Source organism: Myotis daubentonii, chromosome 1, assembly GCF_963259705.1.
Source record: "Myotis daubentonii chromosome 1, mMyoDau2.1, whole genome shotgun sequence".
Classification (NCBI taxonomy): Eukaryota; Metazoa; Chordata; class Mammalia; order Chiroptera; family Vespertilionidae; genus Myotis; species Myotis daubentonii.
The window spans coordinates 49,998,350-50,016,522 of NC_081840.1; the positions used below are offsets into that span (position 1 = coordinate 49,998,350).

General features: G+C 48.1%; 1 protein-coding gene across 3 annotated transcripts in view; it reads left to right on the forward strand.

Annotated features, from left to right (window-relative positions):
* Window positions 1-1,899: 1,899 nt before the first annotated feature.
* The window catches only part of ANXA2 (annexin A2), a 43,966-nt gene continuing 27,692 nt past the window's right edge, over window positions 1,900-18,173 (forward strand). The window contains exons 1-4 of one of the 3 annotated variants that reach the window (XM_059699575.1): window positions 1,903-1,985; window positions 4,519-4,571; window positions 14,124-14,182; window positions 17,693-17,792. In XM_059699575.1, coding sequence (XP_059555558.1) covers window positions 14,135-14,182; window positions 17,693-17,792 — 148 coding nt within the window. In that variant the 5' untranslated portion in view covers window positions 1,903-1,985; window positions 4,519-4,571; window positions 14,124-14,134. Of the gene's footprint in view, window positions 1,986-4,518; window positions 4,572-5,743; window positions 5,764-14,123; window positions 14,183-17,692; window positions 17,793-18,173 lie in introns of those variants that run through there. The other 2 variants (XM_059699573.1, XM_059699574.1) reach the window with 2 other exon arrangements.

Sequence of the window (18,173 nt, forward strand, 5' to 3'; positions counted from 1 at the left end):
TTTGGCCTTGCTATCGCTTTTGATTCCCAGGAGTGAAATGATGCCCAACTGGAAAGTAAAAATGAATGTTAAAGATAGATGGGAGAGCCTGGCTGGTGTGCTCAGTGGTTGGGCATTGACCCATGAACTAGGACAGGGGTCATCAAACTGCGGCCTGCGGGCCACATGCGCCCGCTGAAAACATTTATCCAGCCCGAGGGGTGTTTTTGCCAGCTGCTGCCTGTTGCTTAGCAGCCGACTAGGCCGGCCAGCAGTGCCATGTGTGGAATGTGCGCCCCATTCTCCCACTCCCCTCCTTCTCTCTGTCTCTGACTCCTCCTCTCAGTCTCAGGTGTGATCAGACGACTCAAGAGCTTGCCTGTGCAGAGCCTGCTGCTGCCTGAGGACTGAGGTAAGAACAAGTTGGGATTTTTTTTTTTTGAAGTTAGGTCTATTTTTTTTTTATTTTGCAGTTAGTAGGGCCTTTTTTTTTGAAATTAGGAGAGCCTTTTTTTTAAGTTTTGTTTTTTTACTTCAAAGTAAGATATGTGCAGTGTGCATAGGAATTTGTTCATAGTTATTTTTTTAAACTATAGTCCGGCCCTCCAACGTTCTGAGGGACAGTGAACTGGCCCCCTGTTTAAAAAGTTTGAGGACCTCTGAACTAGGAGGTCGCTGTTTGATTCCCAGGTAGGGGATGTGCTGGGTTGTGGGCTCTATCCCCAGTAGGAGGCCTGGAGGAGGCAGCCAATCCATGATTCTTTATCATTGATTTTTCCATCTCTCCCTCTCCCTTCCTCTCTCTCTAATATCAATAGAAACTTTTTTTAAAGGTAGGTGGGAGATTAAAACACAAAAGCAAGACTAGGAGAAAGAGCTGCATGAAGTGAGTGTGTAAGGAGGGAATCCAAAGGCGCAGGGACTCTTAGCATAACATTTCTGCCTGTTTGAGTCCAGTATTGCGCAGTCACACAAAACCATGTTTGCTTAGTGTTGCCCTGTGGCCTGTGGAAGCAAAGCCGCAGAGAAGAAAAGTGAGAGAAACTGCGCAGCACCAAGTCAGGGAGCTGCCTAAGTGGCTGTGAAAAACAGACAATTGTGAAAAAAGGAGCGGAGGAACCTCCTTTGTTGGAAATCCAGGTTCCAAAGCCCCGACCCCACCCAGCCCAGGAAGGCCTGCCAGGAGCACGCGCGGAGCTGCCCGGCGCGCGAGTGCTGAGTCGGGGGCCCCAGAGGCTGGGAGAGCAAAGCAGAGCTCTCCCAGGGAAAAGGCACCTCCCGGGGACGGGAGGGGCTGGGATCTCGGTTCCCGGCTTCTGCACCCCCCCCACGCCCCCCCCCCCACGCCCCCCCCCCCCTCGTCCCGGCTCTGGCCTCCCCGCGTGCTCCGAGTCTTGGCAGGGCGGGAGCCGCAGGCTCGCCCTCCCCCGCTCCTCCCGGGAACTGATGGCCAGAGGTTAAGCTAACATGTTTGCAGACGGTAACGGGGAGCTGGCTGCCAAGGGCCCCAGCTCAGGGGAATCACGACTTATGTTTCTTGGAACAATTTTTCCTTCCATTGCATTGACGCCCAAAAAGAAAAAAGTTGCTTAACTAAGCTCAGAGTCTACTAAAGTCTTGTGAATTTGTTAATCAAAACCAGGGCCGAGGACGCCGCGCGGCGCTCGAGAACTGGAATGGGGAAGGGGGGAAGCCCATGGCCGTCGAGGAAGCCTCCGGGGCGCCTTGCTGGAGGGCAGGGCCGTGGCGGGGGGGCGCTCCAGCGCGGCGCGGGGAGCATTCCAGGGCGAGGCTGCCCTCCTGGCGGGCGCGCCGGGGAGGGTGAGTCAGCCTGGCTCCGGGTGGGAGCGGACAGGGAAGGGGAGGCGGGGCGGGGCGGGGCGGGGCAGGCGGGCGGGGCGGGCCTCGCCTGCAGAGTGAGGATGTGGCGGCTATAAATGCCCCACCCAGGCCAGGCGGCCGCGCTCCGCATCTGGGACACTCACAGCTCTCGGCGCCCGGCCCAGGTAAGCGGGGCGCGCCCTGCCCGTCCGCTATGGCCCGGGGCCCGCAGCACTAGCGGGGCGCGGAGAGGCCGGGGAGAGACGGCCTTGCAGAGAGGCTCGGGCGACGGGGACCTGTAGGCCATCGGGCGGAGGGGCTGGGGGACGGTCCGCACGGGGTTTCTGCGGAGAGCGGGGCGCAGTGGCCAGGGGTCCGGGCTGGAGTGAGGGGCCGGGTGTGCCCTGGCGTTGGGGGTGCAGAGCAGAGGGACCGGGTCGCGCATTCACCCCCGAAGTGCTCTCAGGAAGCCCGGGGAGGCAGCGCAGGGGAGGGGTGCGAGGGAGGCCCCGCGTTCCCGGCAAGGTGGGGGTTAGGGTGTGGCCGCCCAGGGACCTGCGGAGCAGTGAACGGGGCATTTACCTCCGCGTTTAATGGAAGCGTTCCGGCCATCTAGAAAGTAGTCCCCCTCTGTTCCAAGTTACTTTACTTGAAACAACGCGCATTTGTGGAACTTGAACCGACCAGCGGGAGGGAAGCCGTGGGGGCAGGATGAGGGGTGGGAATTCCTAGCAGCAAACCCCTCTCCCCAATAAAACAAAGCAAAATGAAAAAAACAAAACCTCAGCTCATTCTCCTTTGTCTAGGTTATTCTGTAAGAGAGGCAGCTTCTGATTTCCGTAGATCTGGAGAGTTTCCCACTTGGCTGACCACTTTTGATTCAGGGAGGAAGTGTCCCGGGGTTCTGTGGGGAGGGGTGTCACCATGATGCCACAGTGAGTCAGGGACTGAGTACAGAAAAGGGTGCGGCCCCTGGGCCTCTCCTGCAGCCCTGTAGGGTGGGTCCCCCCTGGTGTGGGGGGCTGGATTCCACCACCTGGCTTTGAGAACCTGGGAGATGAACATCAATTTTCTTATCTATGAATGTGGTTTAAGGATATCCATTTTTACCTCCACTCACATGAGGTTACTGAACATTCCAAAAAAAAATGTTCATTCAAAAATAAATATGTAAAGCATACTGAAAACATTGTGCCATACAATTCCAGAGTGCCATTTTTGTGTTAGGATTTGTCATTTTGAAGCTATGGGTATTCCGAATTGGTGTGTAAAAGAGCAGTGGCCTTAAGGGTGCACGTTGGGTCTTTACCAAGCACTTTAAGTTCTGGAGTCCAGGAATCGGGCCCCTGTGTTCAGACAGATGCTGTTCGAAGTGTGCGCTACTGTGCCTGCCTGCAACTTGGAGGCTTGAAACACAGATTGCACCTTCCCACTGACACAATGTTAGAGGAGGCAGGCGCCTTGGTTCCCAGGCTAGCTCAGAAACACCTGCTGAAGTGCACTGACAGTACATGCCTGCTGCGGGGAGGGGGGGGGGCACAAAGGTGGAAAGGTGAGGGAGGATATATGGGTAGGAAGAATAAACCACGGAAATATTTTTTCTGGAACTTTTATTAGTTTTAAGGTTGACACAGATTATCTTAATTTGAAAAATATGTCTTTGCCCCCCCTCTCCACTTTTCTCTGCCTTCCTCCCGCCTCCTTTGAGACCTTCTTTCTTGATTGACATCTGATCAAAGTCATCCAGGCCTATCCACTTCTGCATCCCCGCCTCCTTCCCATTCCATTGGCCTTAACACCCAGCTAGAGATTAGCAAATAGAATCAATATTCATTTATATTCATTAATATTCAGTATTGGGTGTGGTTGGTGGTCCTAATCTTCAACACCCCAGGGGAGTTGTGTTATGAAAAAAAACCCACAACAAACCCACAAGAAAACCTCGTTGCCCAAACACACCTGTAATTCATAGAAGTGGAGGCTATGGAATCAAGGAGCCGCATAACATTCAGGCATTGTGAAGAAGCATTTTAGTTGAGGCCAAGTTTGGAGAGGTATCCCCTGTGGCCAGTGGTGTGAAGACATTCCCACTTAGCAATTTCCTCCCCTCTCCTAAGTCCCTTTGTTCTCTAAAAGCTTCAAGGGTTTCTCCAGAAGGATCCACCGCATCTGCAGTGGAAGGGTGTGCCCATCAATATGCATTTTTTCAGTTGGGGGGTTATGATTTAGAGACCGCTTGGATTTTGTAATTTCCTGCAGTGCCAAGTGGCCTGCCTGGGGTACATGCCCAGGAAATATTGCTGACTCACTGGCTTTGATCAGGAGCTTGGTCTTGGGTTGGCGTTTCAATCTTTAAGATCCTGTGTCTGAGCTATTAAACTACTTTATTGATTGTCTTTAGGCCAGTAGTCCTGGCCATTAGTTTCCTGACTAATTTCTAATTTAAGTAGTTTTGCTGGCAAGATAGACATCTTTCTGTACTTGCTATTGATTTTGAGGTTTGTAGGCTCTTCCTGCACCACTGGCAGTAGGCTCGGGCACTAACACCCTGTCCTGGGCCTTTGTTCTCCCTCTTGGCTTGTGCAGGCTCTGGGCCTACTGAGGCATTTTTCATTATTGAGGATGGGTGTGTCACAAAGGAGTCCCGGCTCTGGGGGGCTGCTTTCAGCATCGTTGGTTCCACAATACTTACTAACCACTGCTCTGTTCTGTTCACAGTTATAGGCATTGGAGACACAGCAGTGAACCAAACAGACAGAAAAATAGACAAAGTAAGTGCATTGTACAGGCAGTAATTGGATTTTGAATGTTCCGTATCCCCAAATCAGTTAGTTTCCAAGTTGATTGGGGCTCCTTGCCCCTTTATTCCAGCTGCTCCACAGATCTGAGCATCACATTTAACCTCAGGGCAACTGTTCTGAAAGTTATTGTGGTTTAACCTGTGTCTTGGATTTGATTGTGAGAATCTGATAGAATTGGAATGTTCTGATTGAAATAGAATGCTTTTTTTAAAATACGGGAATCCACCCTCATTTTCCCTGGTGCCACACCCTATTCTAGTTTTAGGCTAACTCAGAGGAAATTCCAGTCCTTAAAAAAAAATTATTTCCGCCCATTCTCTGTCTGGTATATTTGTCCTTCTCCTATTGCCAGAGGCAGTCCCCATCTCCTTTGTTGGGGAGCAGGTCAGCAGGAGGAGACAGCAGATACCCAGGCTTCAAAGATTACCTCCGGGTCTCCTTTTCAGGGTACAACCTGAAGCTTTTCAACCACCTGAGCTCCATCTTGTCAGAGGTCAATAAGCATCCACATAGCCGAATCCCAGGCTGCTGTGGGAAGTCCTGACTTCCAGGAGTGGCAGTGACCGGGATCCTTGCCCTTTGTCTCCTTGCCACACCCAGTCTACACCCTCACAGCGCACGGGAAATCAGAGGCCCGAGGCCTCTCCAGATCCTTTCTAATTTCCACCTCCTTCCTTTCCTTCCCTGCCATAGGAGATGTGGGTTCCATGTCCACGTGGACCAGTGGACAGAGCTAGGAGAGGTGGGGTGCCGAGCTGGGCTGGGAATGGGCTGCATTTTATGAGGAGGAAGAAGTTGCCAGGCTTTGGCATGGAAGCTGGGAATTGAAGCCTCCAGCTCTGAATGAGTGGAACTGGAAACCCATTGGAGATAGTCTGTGGGAGGCAAAGATTGAGGAAGGTGGGTACATTGGAAAAGAAGAGGGAAGAAAAAAAAGACAGAATAAGGAAAGACCCGGTGTGTGTAAATCCTCCCAAAATGTGGCTGAACGCCTAGTGTGTGCTGGGCTGGGCACTGTGCTCAGACCCATGAGGAAATGCATGAGTAAGACAGAAACCCTGTGGGCGGATGGAATGGAAGCTCGCCTATAGACACTCGGCTCTGAAATTTCAGACACACTGGAGAGCCACAGCCCAGAGCCGGAAGAGGTGCAGGAGAAAAGGTAACAGTATTTTTTTGTGTCCTGAGGTCTTATGAGGATGTTAGCGGATCATGATTGAGAGAGCACAGTGGAGGGAACTTGGAGGACCTGGGCCTAGAGCAGTGGTTCTCAACCTTGGCTGCACATTAGAATCACCTGGGAATCTTTTTAAAATCCTGATTTCTGGGCCTCATCCTCCGGAAATTCTGTTTCTTTGTTACTAATGTGGTGGCCTCACCCCATAACAAAGAAACAATTTCCGGAGGATGAGGCCCTGAAATCAGGATTTTAAAAAGATTCCCAGCTGATTCTAATGTGCAGCCAAAGTTGAGAACCACTGGCCTAGAGGTAGCAGGACAGCGCTAAGTGTGTTTGGAGAACGATACCATTGGCATTCGATTTCAATGCTGGTGTGTGTGCATGTCTGCGTGTGTGTGTGTGTGTGTGCACGCGCGCGTGTGTGCTTGTGCATGCACTCTCGTGTATGCTTGGGTGTAAGAGATATTTATGAATCAGTCAGAAAGTCCAGAGTGCGGAAGATCTTGAAGGCTGAGTTTAGACTTTCTTTCTGTTGGCAGCAGGCCCTATTGGAAATACAACATGCAGGCCATAAAACACTGAAATGGAGCTGTCGTTGTGAAGGCCTTGATTTCTGAGCTCTGAGAGTGCTTCCTGCCAACTGACCTCATTCTTCCTGCTGGCCTCTTTCCACCCACTCCATCCCTTATCAGGAGGCTGAGTTGGAGAGGCTCTGAGAGCAGGAGGCTGCAACCTGCCTGTAGGTAGCAAACAAATATTGACTCAGATCCAGCAACGAAAGGGGCAAGCAGGCGCAAGTGGTGCCCTGTCCTTCCTGCCCAGTACTATCAAGGCTGGAGGGCCGAATTCCAGGATTTCTGGAGAATGACTTGGCCCTGTGACTCAGGCTTAATCAAGACCATAAAACCAAGGAGAAAAGTGTGTGCTTTCAGGAAGTTTCTGTTAAATAAAAATGCTTGGGTGTGGGGTGGAGAGTGGAGTACAGCGGGCACTCCCTGCCCACCCCCACGAATGGGTTCTCCCCCCCCCCCCCCCCAGCTTCCTTTGAAATTGTGGCTGGTCCTTTAGACCCAGCATTTTGCACAGTAAGGGCTTTGGTGGGGAAGCCCAAACCTCCACACTCACCCCACCCCCACCCCCCACACACACTCCCCACCCCCGTACATTTTTTTGGTTTAGAAATCCTCTTTTGTGTCATCCAGGCCCTGATTGATTCAGCATGGTTGCTAGGGTTGTGTTTTGTGGTTACGCATCAACACTCCACTGTGAAACTATAAAGTGGGTGTGTCAGCGAAACTGTTGGATGGTTGTCAGGTTCGCTCTGCAGACCAGCCCTGTTGCAACATGTTTTTGTTTGTTTGTTTGTTTGTTTGTTTGTTTGTGGGAATTCATATTTGGTCTTTCTGGAGCTGACTCTTAAATCATTTCCGTATAACTTGTTTTTACTATCTCAAGTGTTTACTTTTAGGCTTACTCTTTTTTTGTTTGTTTTCACTTGTTTGCAAACTGTTACTTTTCTTTTGTGGGGAGAAGGTAAAGCCGTTTCATTGTAACTGTTTTTTTGTTCTCTGTTTGAAGTGAAACAATAATGTACAAAACAATCTGTCGGGTTTTAGAAAAGGACAGACCCTTGAAATTATCTTTAAGCGAGACCTCATGCTAACTGGAAATCATTTGGTTTTCGGCAGTGTTTCATTAATGTCGAGCTTTTCACTCCAGTAAGAGCTACTTTCGTCAGGCAGTTAACAGTCTCCTTTATTAATATTTTCAAGGTAGAGGAGTCCGCTCTGTTCCCTGCGTTAGGGTGGAGTTGAGTGAGTCTGTTCTTACCCCAGTGGCGAATTATTTCAAACCAGTTTGAAGCAGGTGTGGCTTCTCAGTATGTCTGTTTTCTTAAAGGAAAAACTTTCCCTGATAAAGGTGCTAATGATCTTGTCTGGCAGCCCAGCCCTTCTCTGGGAATGGAAGGTACTGACTGGTATGTAGAGATTCTCACCAGCAGATTGGATTTGCTGATTTTTTTTTCTTTTTTGCAAGTTGAAACCAGTTGGGGATGGGGTGCGGTGGAGTGCTGGGAGGAGAGCTGCAGGCTGCCTGTGGAGCAGTGTGCGGACAGGCGGGGCTCTGCTGTCAGTGCGCTGGTGAATTTTACTGTGCTAGGAGTTGGTGGGAACGGGATCGCCTCCTGGCGCATAGACTTGATTTTATTCTCATTTAGAACAACAGGTGCACTAAGCAGAGCTATTGTTTTCAGTAAGAAAATTCAGCTCCAGAGCAAGAGCTGTGAACAGAGACTATGCGTATTGGGAAGGAATCACGTTGGCTTTCTGGCCCTCCAGTATTCCCAGGCTTCCATGTGTACCATTCAGAAATGTGTATTTAGGGCCCCGCGAGGACCCACAATAGACATGGCTGGTTTAAGCCTGTCTTCTTGTTCTTCTGACACCCAGGGACATTCCCGTCCATCTGCCAGCCTCTCCCCACGTTTCTCCAGCTCGAATCTTTCACGACCTCACCCTTTAGGCCAGCGGTTCTCAACCTGTGGGTCGCGACCCCTTTGGCAGTCGAACGATCCTTTCACAGGGGTCGCCTAAGACCATCCTGCATATCAGATATTTACATTACGATTCATGACAGTAGCAACATTACAGTTATGAAGTAGCAACAAAAATAATTTTATGTTGGGTCACAACATGAGGACCTGTATTTAAAGGGCCAGAAGGTTGAGAACTGCTTTAGGCTCTCAGGTGACCTCACTCCTATTGCTTTTATCATCCTCTTGGTGTCTTCATCCCTTAGAACAGTGATGGCGAACCGATGACACGCGTGTCAGAGGTGACACGCGAACTCATTTTTTTGGTTGATTTTTCTTTGTTAAATGGCATTTAGATATATAAAATAAATATCAAAAATATGTCTTTGTTTTACTATGGTTGCAAATATCAAAAAATTTCTATATGTGACACGGCACCAGAGTTGAGTTAGGGTTTTTCAAAATGCTGACACGCCGAGCTCAAAAGGTTTGCCATCACTGCCTTAGAACGAAGAACAGCTGTGGTGAAGTTGAAAGGGCAAAGACCTAAGAGTCAGAGAGCCTGGGTTCGGCCCTGTCTCCCTGCTCATCAGCCAGGTGACCTGGCTAATCTAATCTCTCAGGTGTCTCACTGGGGCGAGGAGGGAAGAGAGCAGACGGCCCTGCAGGGTGGGGTCTGCATTTCATCGTTGGTTGTGTATCTCTCAGCCTTAATGCCGTGCGGGCGAGTGTGTACTCGTTAGGACTCTGTTCATAGATTATTTGAATGTTACCAGGGTTTGTAACCTACAGTAACACTGCCAAGACTGTCTTTTTCCTCTTTCAAGAGTAGCAGCACACTGACACGGTCTCATTAATCACCTGTGCTATATTAAGCTAATGTTTTAACAAACATGAGTGGGAAAGCCAACTCTTTCTTCTAGCGACCAATCAATCATCCACGGAATGACTTGGCTTTGCCAGGGGAATTGGATGCAATAAAGAAACAGGGGCCGTAGTTTATTTCTACGGTGAAGATAAAGTTTGCCGTGAAGCTTGCAGGAAATAGGAAATGGTTACATAGATACAAAAAACTTGCATGTAATAGCCAGTCTCATGGGCATTACTTTGTGGTTATTGACATATTTGCTTTTTCTGCAGAATGGTTATAAATAATATACATGCATATGATTAATTATGCAAAATAGCAGCTCACTGTTTCAAAACAGTTTATTTAGAACCTAATGTGTGGGGAAACTGAGACTCTGGGGGAGACGAGGTAAAGCATATTGCCTGCTGCACTGAATTGGACTTCAGCATTTGCCGTTTGAATACTTGGTACATGGCAGGAACTCAGGACACTTGTGGTCAGTGGATGATGCTAGCGGCATCAGTAAGCGCTCCTGGCACTGAAAGGAGGGAGAGAGCACTGTGGAATGGGGGCTGCAGCTGCCCGGTTAGAGCAGAGGCCAGAGCAGTGGCGGCCTGAGGAATGGGCAGGCTCTCTAACTAGAGCAGCTGAGGGTAAGGCGATGGGGGGAGCAGGCATCGAGGCGCCGTGGATTAAAGGAGCACAGTGTGTCTGCTGAGAAGCACGTCCACTTTTGCTGGGGAGTGGACAGAGGGCGCTGAGGCTGGGTTCCCGTGCCAATCTTTTCTTTTTTCATTTTAGGTTTTTAATGAAAGTTGTATATACTATTACTTTATTCCTGAATCTTCTCAATTTTTTCCCCCTTGTATTTGCCCTTTTCTTTCCTACTTGGTGAGATTTGGTTTTACACCCAAGGACCTTTTTGCGGTCTTTGTCCAGCTTTAGTCTGGTGATGACCACCTCGCCGGGGCGAACGCCCACATGCGCAGTTGCACCCTTAGCTTCCTCCCGCTGCACTCGTTCAGTGTCAGTGACGTATTTCTTCCTGTAAACCTGCACTACTTTGCCAATTTGCTGCCCTTTGTCATGTCCTCGGACAACCTGAACATCATCATCCTTTCGGATGGGCATGTATTTCTCAGCTCTTGGGAAAGAGAAGATGTAATCTTCCCGCTGGCACTGCTACGGTGGCCGCAAAAGGGACCCGTATGAATCTTTGAGGGCTAAACTGAGCTGGAGTGAGAGGCCGCCACTGAAGGATGGGTTTTGAACAGGATCAACTAGAGGACCTGAATGGGTAGGGGCACGTAGGGCTGATGGGATGGAAGGGCAGCACAGCTTGTGCAGGGTAAAACAGGAAGGAAGTTTGTGGGGCTTTTAAACATCCCTGTTTTCTGTCTCTCCTCAGTGTGTCGTGGCTGTGGGAGGAGAGTGGACCTGAGTGGAGAGTGTATACCAGCCTGTCTTTGATTTGTACAGTCCTGAGGGGGCCCCATGCAGAACATGGCTAAACAGCTGCCTGCCAAGCCAGGGCTCCATAAAAATACACTGTGCCTCTGTGGTGGAGATTTCTGAAACAACAGAGCCAACAGGAGGTGCCTGGTTTAATGAATAAATGGGATTTAGTCCCCACCTCCCTGTAAGCAGAAGCAGCTGTTTGCATCTCTGACTTAATGATTCCCTGTGTGTTTGGCATTTTTATTTCTTAGGTGTATACAGTGGGGACTGGACTTCTGCAAGGCAGGTGGCAGGAGCTGTCCCGTCGCTGTAGACCTAGTCCGCTTCTGGGGGAGCCCCAGGGTGGATATAGCCAAGGCCGGCGGAGAGCTGCAGTGTCCTGGGGTTTCTCTCTGCTTTGGTGGTTCTCAGGTGGAAGGATACTGATGAGACCCTGTGGAACATTTCTTGGCCCAAGTTGGAATTGGAGATTTCTGGAGCAGACTCAAACTCGTTTGTCTTATGAGGAATCTCAAACTTAGTCTTTAACTGACCCAGCCACTCCAAAGGTTTTGGGCACTGCAGGACCCTCTAGACCAGTGCTCAGCAAACTGCGGCTCGGCAAACTGCGGCTCCTTGGCCCCTTGAGTGTGGCTCTTCCACAAAATATCGACTTCTGCGCATGGGCCACGAAGTTTCAGTCGCACTGTACGTGTTTCAGTCACACTGTACGTGTGCGCCCGCACGTGATATTTTGTGGAAGAGCCATACTCAAGGGGCCAAAGAGCCGCATGTGGCTCGCGAGCCGCAGTTTGCCGACCACTGCTCTAGACCAGTGATATCCAGTAGAAATAGAATGTGGGCATATGCTAGTGTAAATTTTCCGGTAGACACGGTACAGAAAAAGTAAACGAAATAGGTAAAATGGCCTGTGTAATTGTCGCTCCGGGGTTGAGTGTTGACCTATGAACCAGGAGGTCACTGTTCCATTCCCGGCCAGGGCACATGCTCGGGTTGTGGGCTCAATCCCCAGTAGGGGACATGCAGGAGGCAGCTGATCAATGATGCCTACCTTTGCTGTTTCTAGCTCTCTCCATCTCTTTTCCTCTCTGAAATCCATAAAAATATATTTTAAAAAAGAAATAGGTAAAATGGAATTTAAATCGTTTTTTTTTTATTTAACCCAGTATACCCACCACTTCATAACTATAATATCTAATCAATGTAAATTATTGAGAGATTGTTACATTTTTTTTCTTGTACCGCATCTCCCGAAGCTGGTGTGCACGCTTACAGCACCTCTCCCTTTGCACTGGACACTTGCCAAGTGCTTGGCAGCCACAGGTGGCTGGTGGCTACTGATTGGAAAGTCCACCTACAGAGCAAGACCTTTTGAGAAGAAGAAGAAAAAAAGAGACTTTCTTTTTCAGGGCAGTGTAAGGTTCCCAGAAAAACTGAGTGGAAAGTCAGAGCTCCCATATATTCCCAGCCTCACACATGCGCAACCGCCCCACTACCAACAGCCCCACCTGAGGGGTACATTGGATACCGCTGATGAGCCTGCACTGACACATCACTACCGGTCACAGTCCAGAGTTCACCTGAGGGCTCATTCTTGGTGCTACACATTCGATGGGTGTGGACAGAATGATGTGTAACCACCATTCCCTTGACACACACAATAGTTGTATGGCCCTAAAATCCTCTTTGCTCTGCCTATACATCCCTCCTTCCTTCCCCTCTAATCCCTGACTGCTGCTGATCCTTTTATTGTCTCCATAGTGTTGCTTTTTCCAAAATGTCATAGAGTTGGAATCATATCGTATGTAGCCTTTTCAGATTGGTTTCTCTTGCTTAATAATGTGCATTTAAGGTTCCTCCATGCCTGTTCCTAGCTTGATAGCTCCTTTTTTTCAGCCCTGAATATTACTCATTGTCTGCATGTGCCACAGTTTATTTATAGAGGAAGACTTTTTGCAAATCAGGGTTATACCCCAGCTCTGGGATATTTGGGGGGTGGGTGTCTGAGAGTTATGGGAGTGGGAGGGATTAGAGTAGCTGTGCTTTTCTTTTTTGCTGTGCTTAAAAATTGTCTGTGAGATTCAGAAGAGAGAGGAGTGGTCTAGGAGTGAGATTGGGATGAAAACCTTGCAGAAGCCCAGCCGGCGTGGCTCAGTGGTTGAGCGTCCACCTATGAACCAGAAGGTCACGGTTCGATTCCAGGTCAGGGCATATGCCTGGGTTTCGGGCTTGATCCCCAGTGTGGGGCCTGTAGGAAGTAGCTTATCAATGATTCTCTCTCATCATTGGTGTTTTTATCTCTTTCTCCTTCTTCCGTCCTCTCTGGAATCAATTAAAAAATATTTTTTTAAAAAGAAAACTTTGCAGAAATATACCCATAACCTCAAATAATAGAGAGTCCACTCCTCTTACATTCCCTTGCCTCCACCCCACAGGGAGCCTGGAATTGGCTTAGTTCAAAGCCTTCTGATAAGTTAGCAAGTGTCTATGTCAGTACTCCCTCAAGCCAGTTTTATGAAAATATTTAGACTAAGCAAACTGTTGGAAGAGAATAGAAAGCTGAATTTGCATGGACACAATTTCCTTGGTCAAAGAATATTAAGAAGAAAAAAAAATACCAAAGCAGGAGATGCTGCAATTCAAATGTCATTCCCACTATTTCGGATGCAGCTCTGCTCTATTTCCTTTATTTGGGGGATGCTGCTGCCTTGGCTCAGTTGAGATAAATTTAATGCCCGCCAAGCACTTTTTATTGGCAGGGGTTGGCGTATCGATTCCGAGAATTGTGTGATTGCAAAGCTGGAAAGCAATCCATCAGACGATAGTGGCATAGCCCCATTAAATGTATTAACTGGAAGATGACTTCATTTCAGCCATTTTGAATGTTAAATGCAAGGATCAGTCTTTTATGGAATGAGATAATGCCAGAAAATCTACCCGCTGTCTTTCTCATTAACAGTTTGATATCTCCTAAGCATCGGTGAGCTAAGAAAGTCATTAGGGATCATAGTAAAGGCTTCCATTTAGGAAGGAGTCAGCCTAGAAATGCTACTGATTTCAGTCCACACCCGTGGTTTTCAGGTCCCTTTCAATAGGTCAAATTACTGGTGAGAAATAACAGAAGTTGTGGCTGGTTTGACAAGCTTTTCACTTTGTGCGAGAAGTGGGAGACTCAGTGTTATCCTGTTGGAACAAGTTGCATTAGCCTAGGGGGGCATTGTGGTTTCGTGTTCACAAATCCGCCTCCCCAGGGTCTGTTCACACAGGGCAAGCGGGGGGACTGGCCAACTCAGCAGCCCATCCCAAACCTCAGCAAACCTTCGCCAAGCTTTAATTTCCCCAATCATGAGATGGAAATTGCATATATTGGTAAAAATTACTCTAATATCCTCAGATGAAATGGTCCGAGAAGTGAAGATTAGTGTAATGAATCGCTGTGCTTCGGGGAAGGGAAAGCCTCTCTCCTAAAGACTTCTTGTTGTATTTTTTTTTTCTTTCCAGCTTCTTTCAAAATGTCTACTGTTCACGAAATTCTGTGCAAGCTCAGCTTGGAGGGTGAGGTAAGTATATCATTTTCACTTGGTGTCATGTTTGCAAATTGTACATCTCTCTGGATAATACTATTCCCTTTTCTTGTGCATCTAAGAAAATGGGACAAAATTTAGACAATCACTCCCCCTCTTGGTTCTCCATTCTCCGTTCTCCCCCAATCCATTGGTTGCTTCCCCAGTGAGGGAGACAATCAATCGATGTGTCTCTCTCACATCAATGCATCTCTCTCTCTCTCTCTCTCTCTCTCTCTCTCTCTCTCTCTCTCTCTCTTTCTCTCTCTCTCTCTCCCCCTAGCCCTTCCTTCTACTCTTTCTAAAAATCACTGGAAAAAATATCCTCGGGTAAGGATTAACAACAACAAAAAAGACCCTGAGGGTTCGGGACTTGTAAGTGTCCAGGAAGTTATTCCACACAAGAACTTACTTCTTTAAAAAAAAATTATTTTAGTACCTGGGAAAGCTTTTCTCCTAAACAGCTAGGATGTTTGTTCTTTTTTTTTGTTTAAAAAAAATTAAATAATGAACCTACTGTGATTCATCATGTTTCCTTTTTTGCTTTGGCTATCACGGAGCTCAGAATTATTTTTAATTGTCTTTCCCAGGAAATATGTGAACCTATAATTCTGGTGCATTTGCTTCTCTGTTTTATATTAAAACTTGTCACACTACATGTGAGGTTATATCATTGTAAACACTTTTAGGATCAAGTAGAATATAAATTATGAAAATGTAACGTATCTAAGAACATCATACATCTTTTTTAAAAAAATACATATTTTATTGATTTTTTACAGAGAGGAAGGGAGAGGGATAGAGAGTTAGAAACATTGATGAGGGAGAGAGACATCGATCAGCTGCCTCCTGCACACTCTCTACTGGGTATGTGCCTGCAACCAAGGTACAAGCCCTTGACCAGAATCGATCCTGGGACCCTTGAGTCCGCAGGCCAACGCTCTATCCACTGAGCCAAACCGGCTAGGGCCATCTTACATCTTTTAGGTTATCTTGACTGAAATGGCTTTTTACAAAAACCCAGCAGTGAGTGACACCGGTTGTAGGGAGAATTTTCATGATATGCTCTCAATTAAATTAAAGTACCAAGAAGCGCTCGCCATGGATCGACCGCAGCTTGGAGCATGTGGGTACAGAACCCTCTATTGTCTGTGGTGCTTGACATCAGAATGTTCAGAATGACGGTGTCCATGCAAGCACAGGTGTTACGGTGTGGAGAGCCTATACGGACTTCTAACCTTCCCTTTTGGGACTGGTGCCCACTGCTGTTGGCAACAGTACAAGCTGCGCGTTGAGGTCCAGGCAGGTCCAGGAGCTGAGTGATTTCTTTCTTTAACGGACCCGATCATTATATCGTCTTTAGAATCAGGCTTCCTGACAGGGCTTTTCGAGCAGCCTCTGAGGTGACTGCACTCCATTGTGATGCGTTTCTCCATCTGGGGAGATGGGCCTGCAATAGAAAATGCCATGTTTTCTCTAGCATTTTGAGGGAGGATCACTTTTGCCTCAATAATTTGATTTTCAGATGAGTGGATTTACAGGTAACAGGTTTAGTTATCCATTTAATTTTGTTTCCATGGATACTATAAAATTATGCCAAACGTTGCCCTTCTCGTGTTTGGGAGTAGGATGAGAGAGCACTTTGTAACAGAAGCCACACATGATGTGGCTCAGTGACCAGACCATCTGCTTTGTAAATCATGGATGGCACTGCCATTACACGGGGAGATGTTTTTCCTTAGATTTCCACCCACACTTTGCAGCCACCACGGCAGAGATAGCTTTTCAAAAGAGCACGTTGTTCTTTCCTTTCCCTGAGTGTGTGCTCGGTTCCCATTGAGTTCATCTTACTGGAAAGTTTAAGGCGTGAAATGAGGTGGAAAACGCCGGGGTAGCTCATTGTGTTCCTGAGTTATACATACGACTGGACTTCCTGCTCGGCCAGGAGAGTGACAAGCGCATTGTGAGAAGTTTTGGCCAATTGTGAACCTAGATTTCTGGCTTGTCCTGGGACACGCATTCAAGAGGATGGACTCTTAGTTGCTTACCTGTATAAGCTCCCTGCTAACACAACCAAGTGGTGGGAGAGGGAGCTGGTGCCCATAACGTAATGTCTGTGGGTGGAGAGGTCAGTCGGGGCACCTTAGTCTCTGCCTCTTTCCAGGAACCGAGCCAACACAAAGTCGCATATTATGATGGGTTTTATGTACTGGGGGAGGCGGGGGTGGTTCAGGATGGGGAACCCTGGCACTGAAAGTGGGACAGTTGTGGGTGGCTGTGCCGGCCATCAGCCAACCAAAACCACATTGTCTGTCCTCTTGTCAGTCCTTTGTGCTGGGGGAGGGAGCAGGGAGGAGGAGAGCTGCAGGAGCTTCAAGGGGAGGCGAGCTGATCCTGGGGGAAGGAGCAGGTTGTTGCCCTCACCTTGGTCTCAGGTGGGGTGGGGTTGGTCCATCCCATCAGGAAGGCTGATGGGCTTTGAAAAACACTGTGACCATACCCTCTTCCTTTGAAATGTTTTTCAAAGCCCATTACCCCACGTAGCTCAGTGATTGTCATTGACCTATGAACCAGGAGGTCACGGTTCGATTCCTGGTCAGGGCACATGCCCAGGTTGTGGGCTCGATCCCCAGTAGAGGTCTTGCAGGAGGCAGCTGATCAATGATTCTCATCATTGATGTTTCTCTCTCTCTCTCTCTCTCTCTCTCTCTCTCTCTCTCTCTCTCCCTCCCTCCCTCCCCCTTTCCTTTCCTCTCTCCCTGAAATCAATAAAAATAAAATTTAAAAAAAGATGGCTGTTTAAAAAAAAAGGCAATAAGGAAAAAAAATACTAGTTAGGGTAGTGGGCAGGGGGAGATAGTGATAATACAGCAGAGGGAGGGGACAGAGAGGAGAGGGAAGAGCAGGAGGAACTGGGCCCACATGAAGGAGGATGTAGCCACGTGGCCTGACCACTTTGGTGTCACAGCGGTGGCCCAAGTGGAGGGAACTTCCTCACTTTAAGAGGCAAGCAGATCGGCGTTTTGCATTTGCTTTTAAATGCATCATGAGCTCAGCCAACAGGCCCAAGTGGAAATTCGTGAGCCTGTCACAAAAACTTGGCAGAACACACTTGCTATTCAGGCATTTTCACATTCTCCGTTGGTTTTGAATTGTTGCCAGCCTAGTGTGAATGCTCTTTCAAACCTCCCCAAGTCCACAGGTGCTTTCGAATGCCCAGCTTTGTGTTGCCTGCTTTTGAGCGTGCACTAAAGTAAGAAAAGTGGACATATAGACAGCACATTGTAAACTCACCGGGCCTTTGAGGAAGAATTCTCACAGGAAACGGTGCAGTTCCTTATCTTATATTTGGTGGCTTGTTCATACTTAAGTGGTTCTCTAGTCTAAGAATGATTGGAATTGTTAAAAGAAACAATAGGAAAAATAAATCTATTGTAGAAATCGATGTTTCAACGAGAGGATCTTCAATGTGCATGATGTGGTTGCCTGTGTGTCTTTTGCCCTTAGCACTCCACACCCGTAAGTGCGTATGGGTCGGTCAAAGCCTACCCCAACTTCGATGCTGACCGGGATGCTTTGAACATCGAAACGGCCATCAAGACCAAAGGTAGGCATTTGTAGTTGTCTCTTCATCCTGCCTCGAATCTCCATACATTGGGCATTCGCAATTGTCTTAATGGAGCAGATTCAACCCTACCTTACCCCACACCTGCTTGTTTTCATCCCTCCCTCCTTTTCCGCCTCTTCCCTTCTCAATTTGGAGAGAAGATCTAAAACATGAGAACATAGTTTAACCAAATAGCATAGCAACATGGAAATCGGCCCAGGCTGAGAGCAGCCAGGACCTGGTCCCCCGCGTGTGTGTTTGGCGCCCCGCCCTTCCCTCTGAGGCTGCAGTGCCTCTCCTGTCAAGGAAGAAGTTGGTCTTGGTGATCCCTAAGGGCCTTTCTTTTTGTCCTGATTCCCCTTGAATTTCATTATGTTTGTT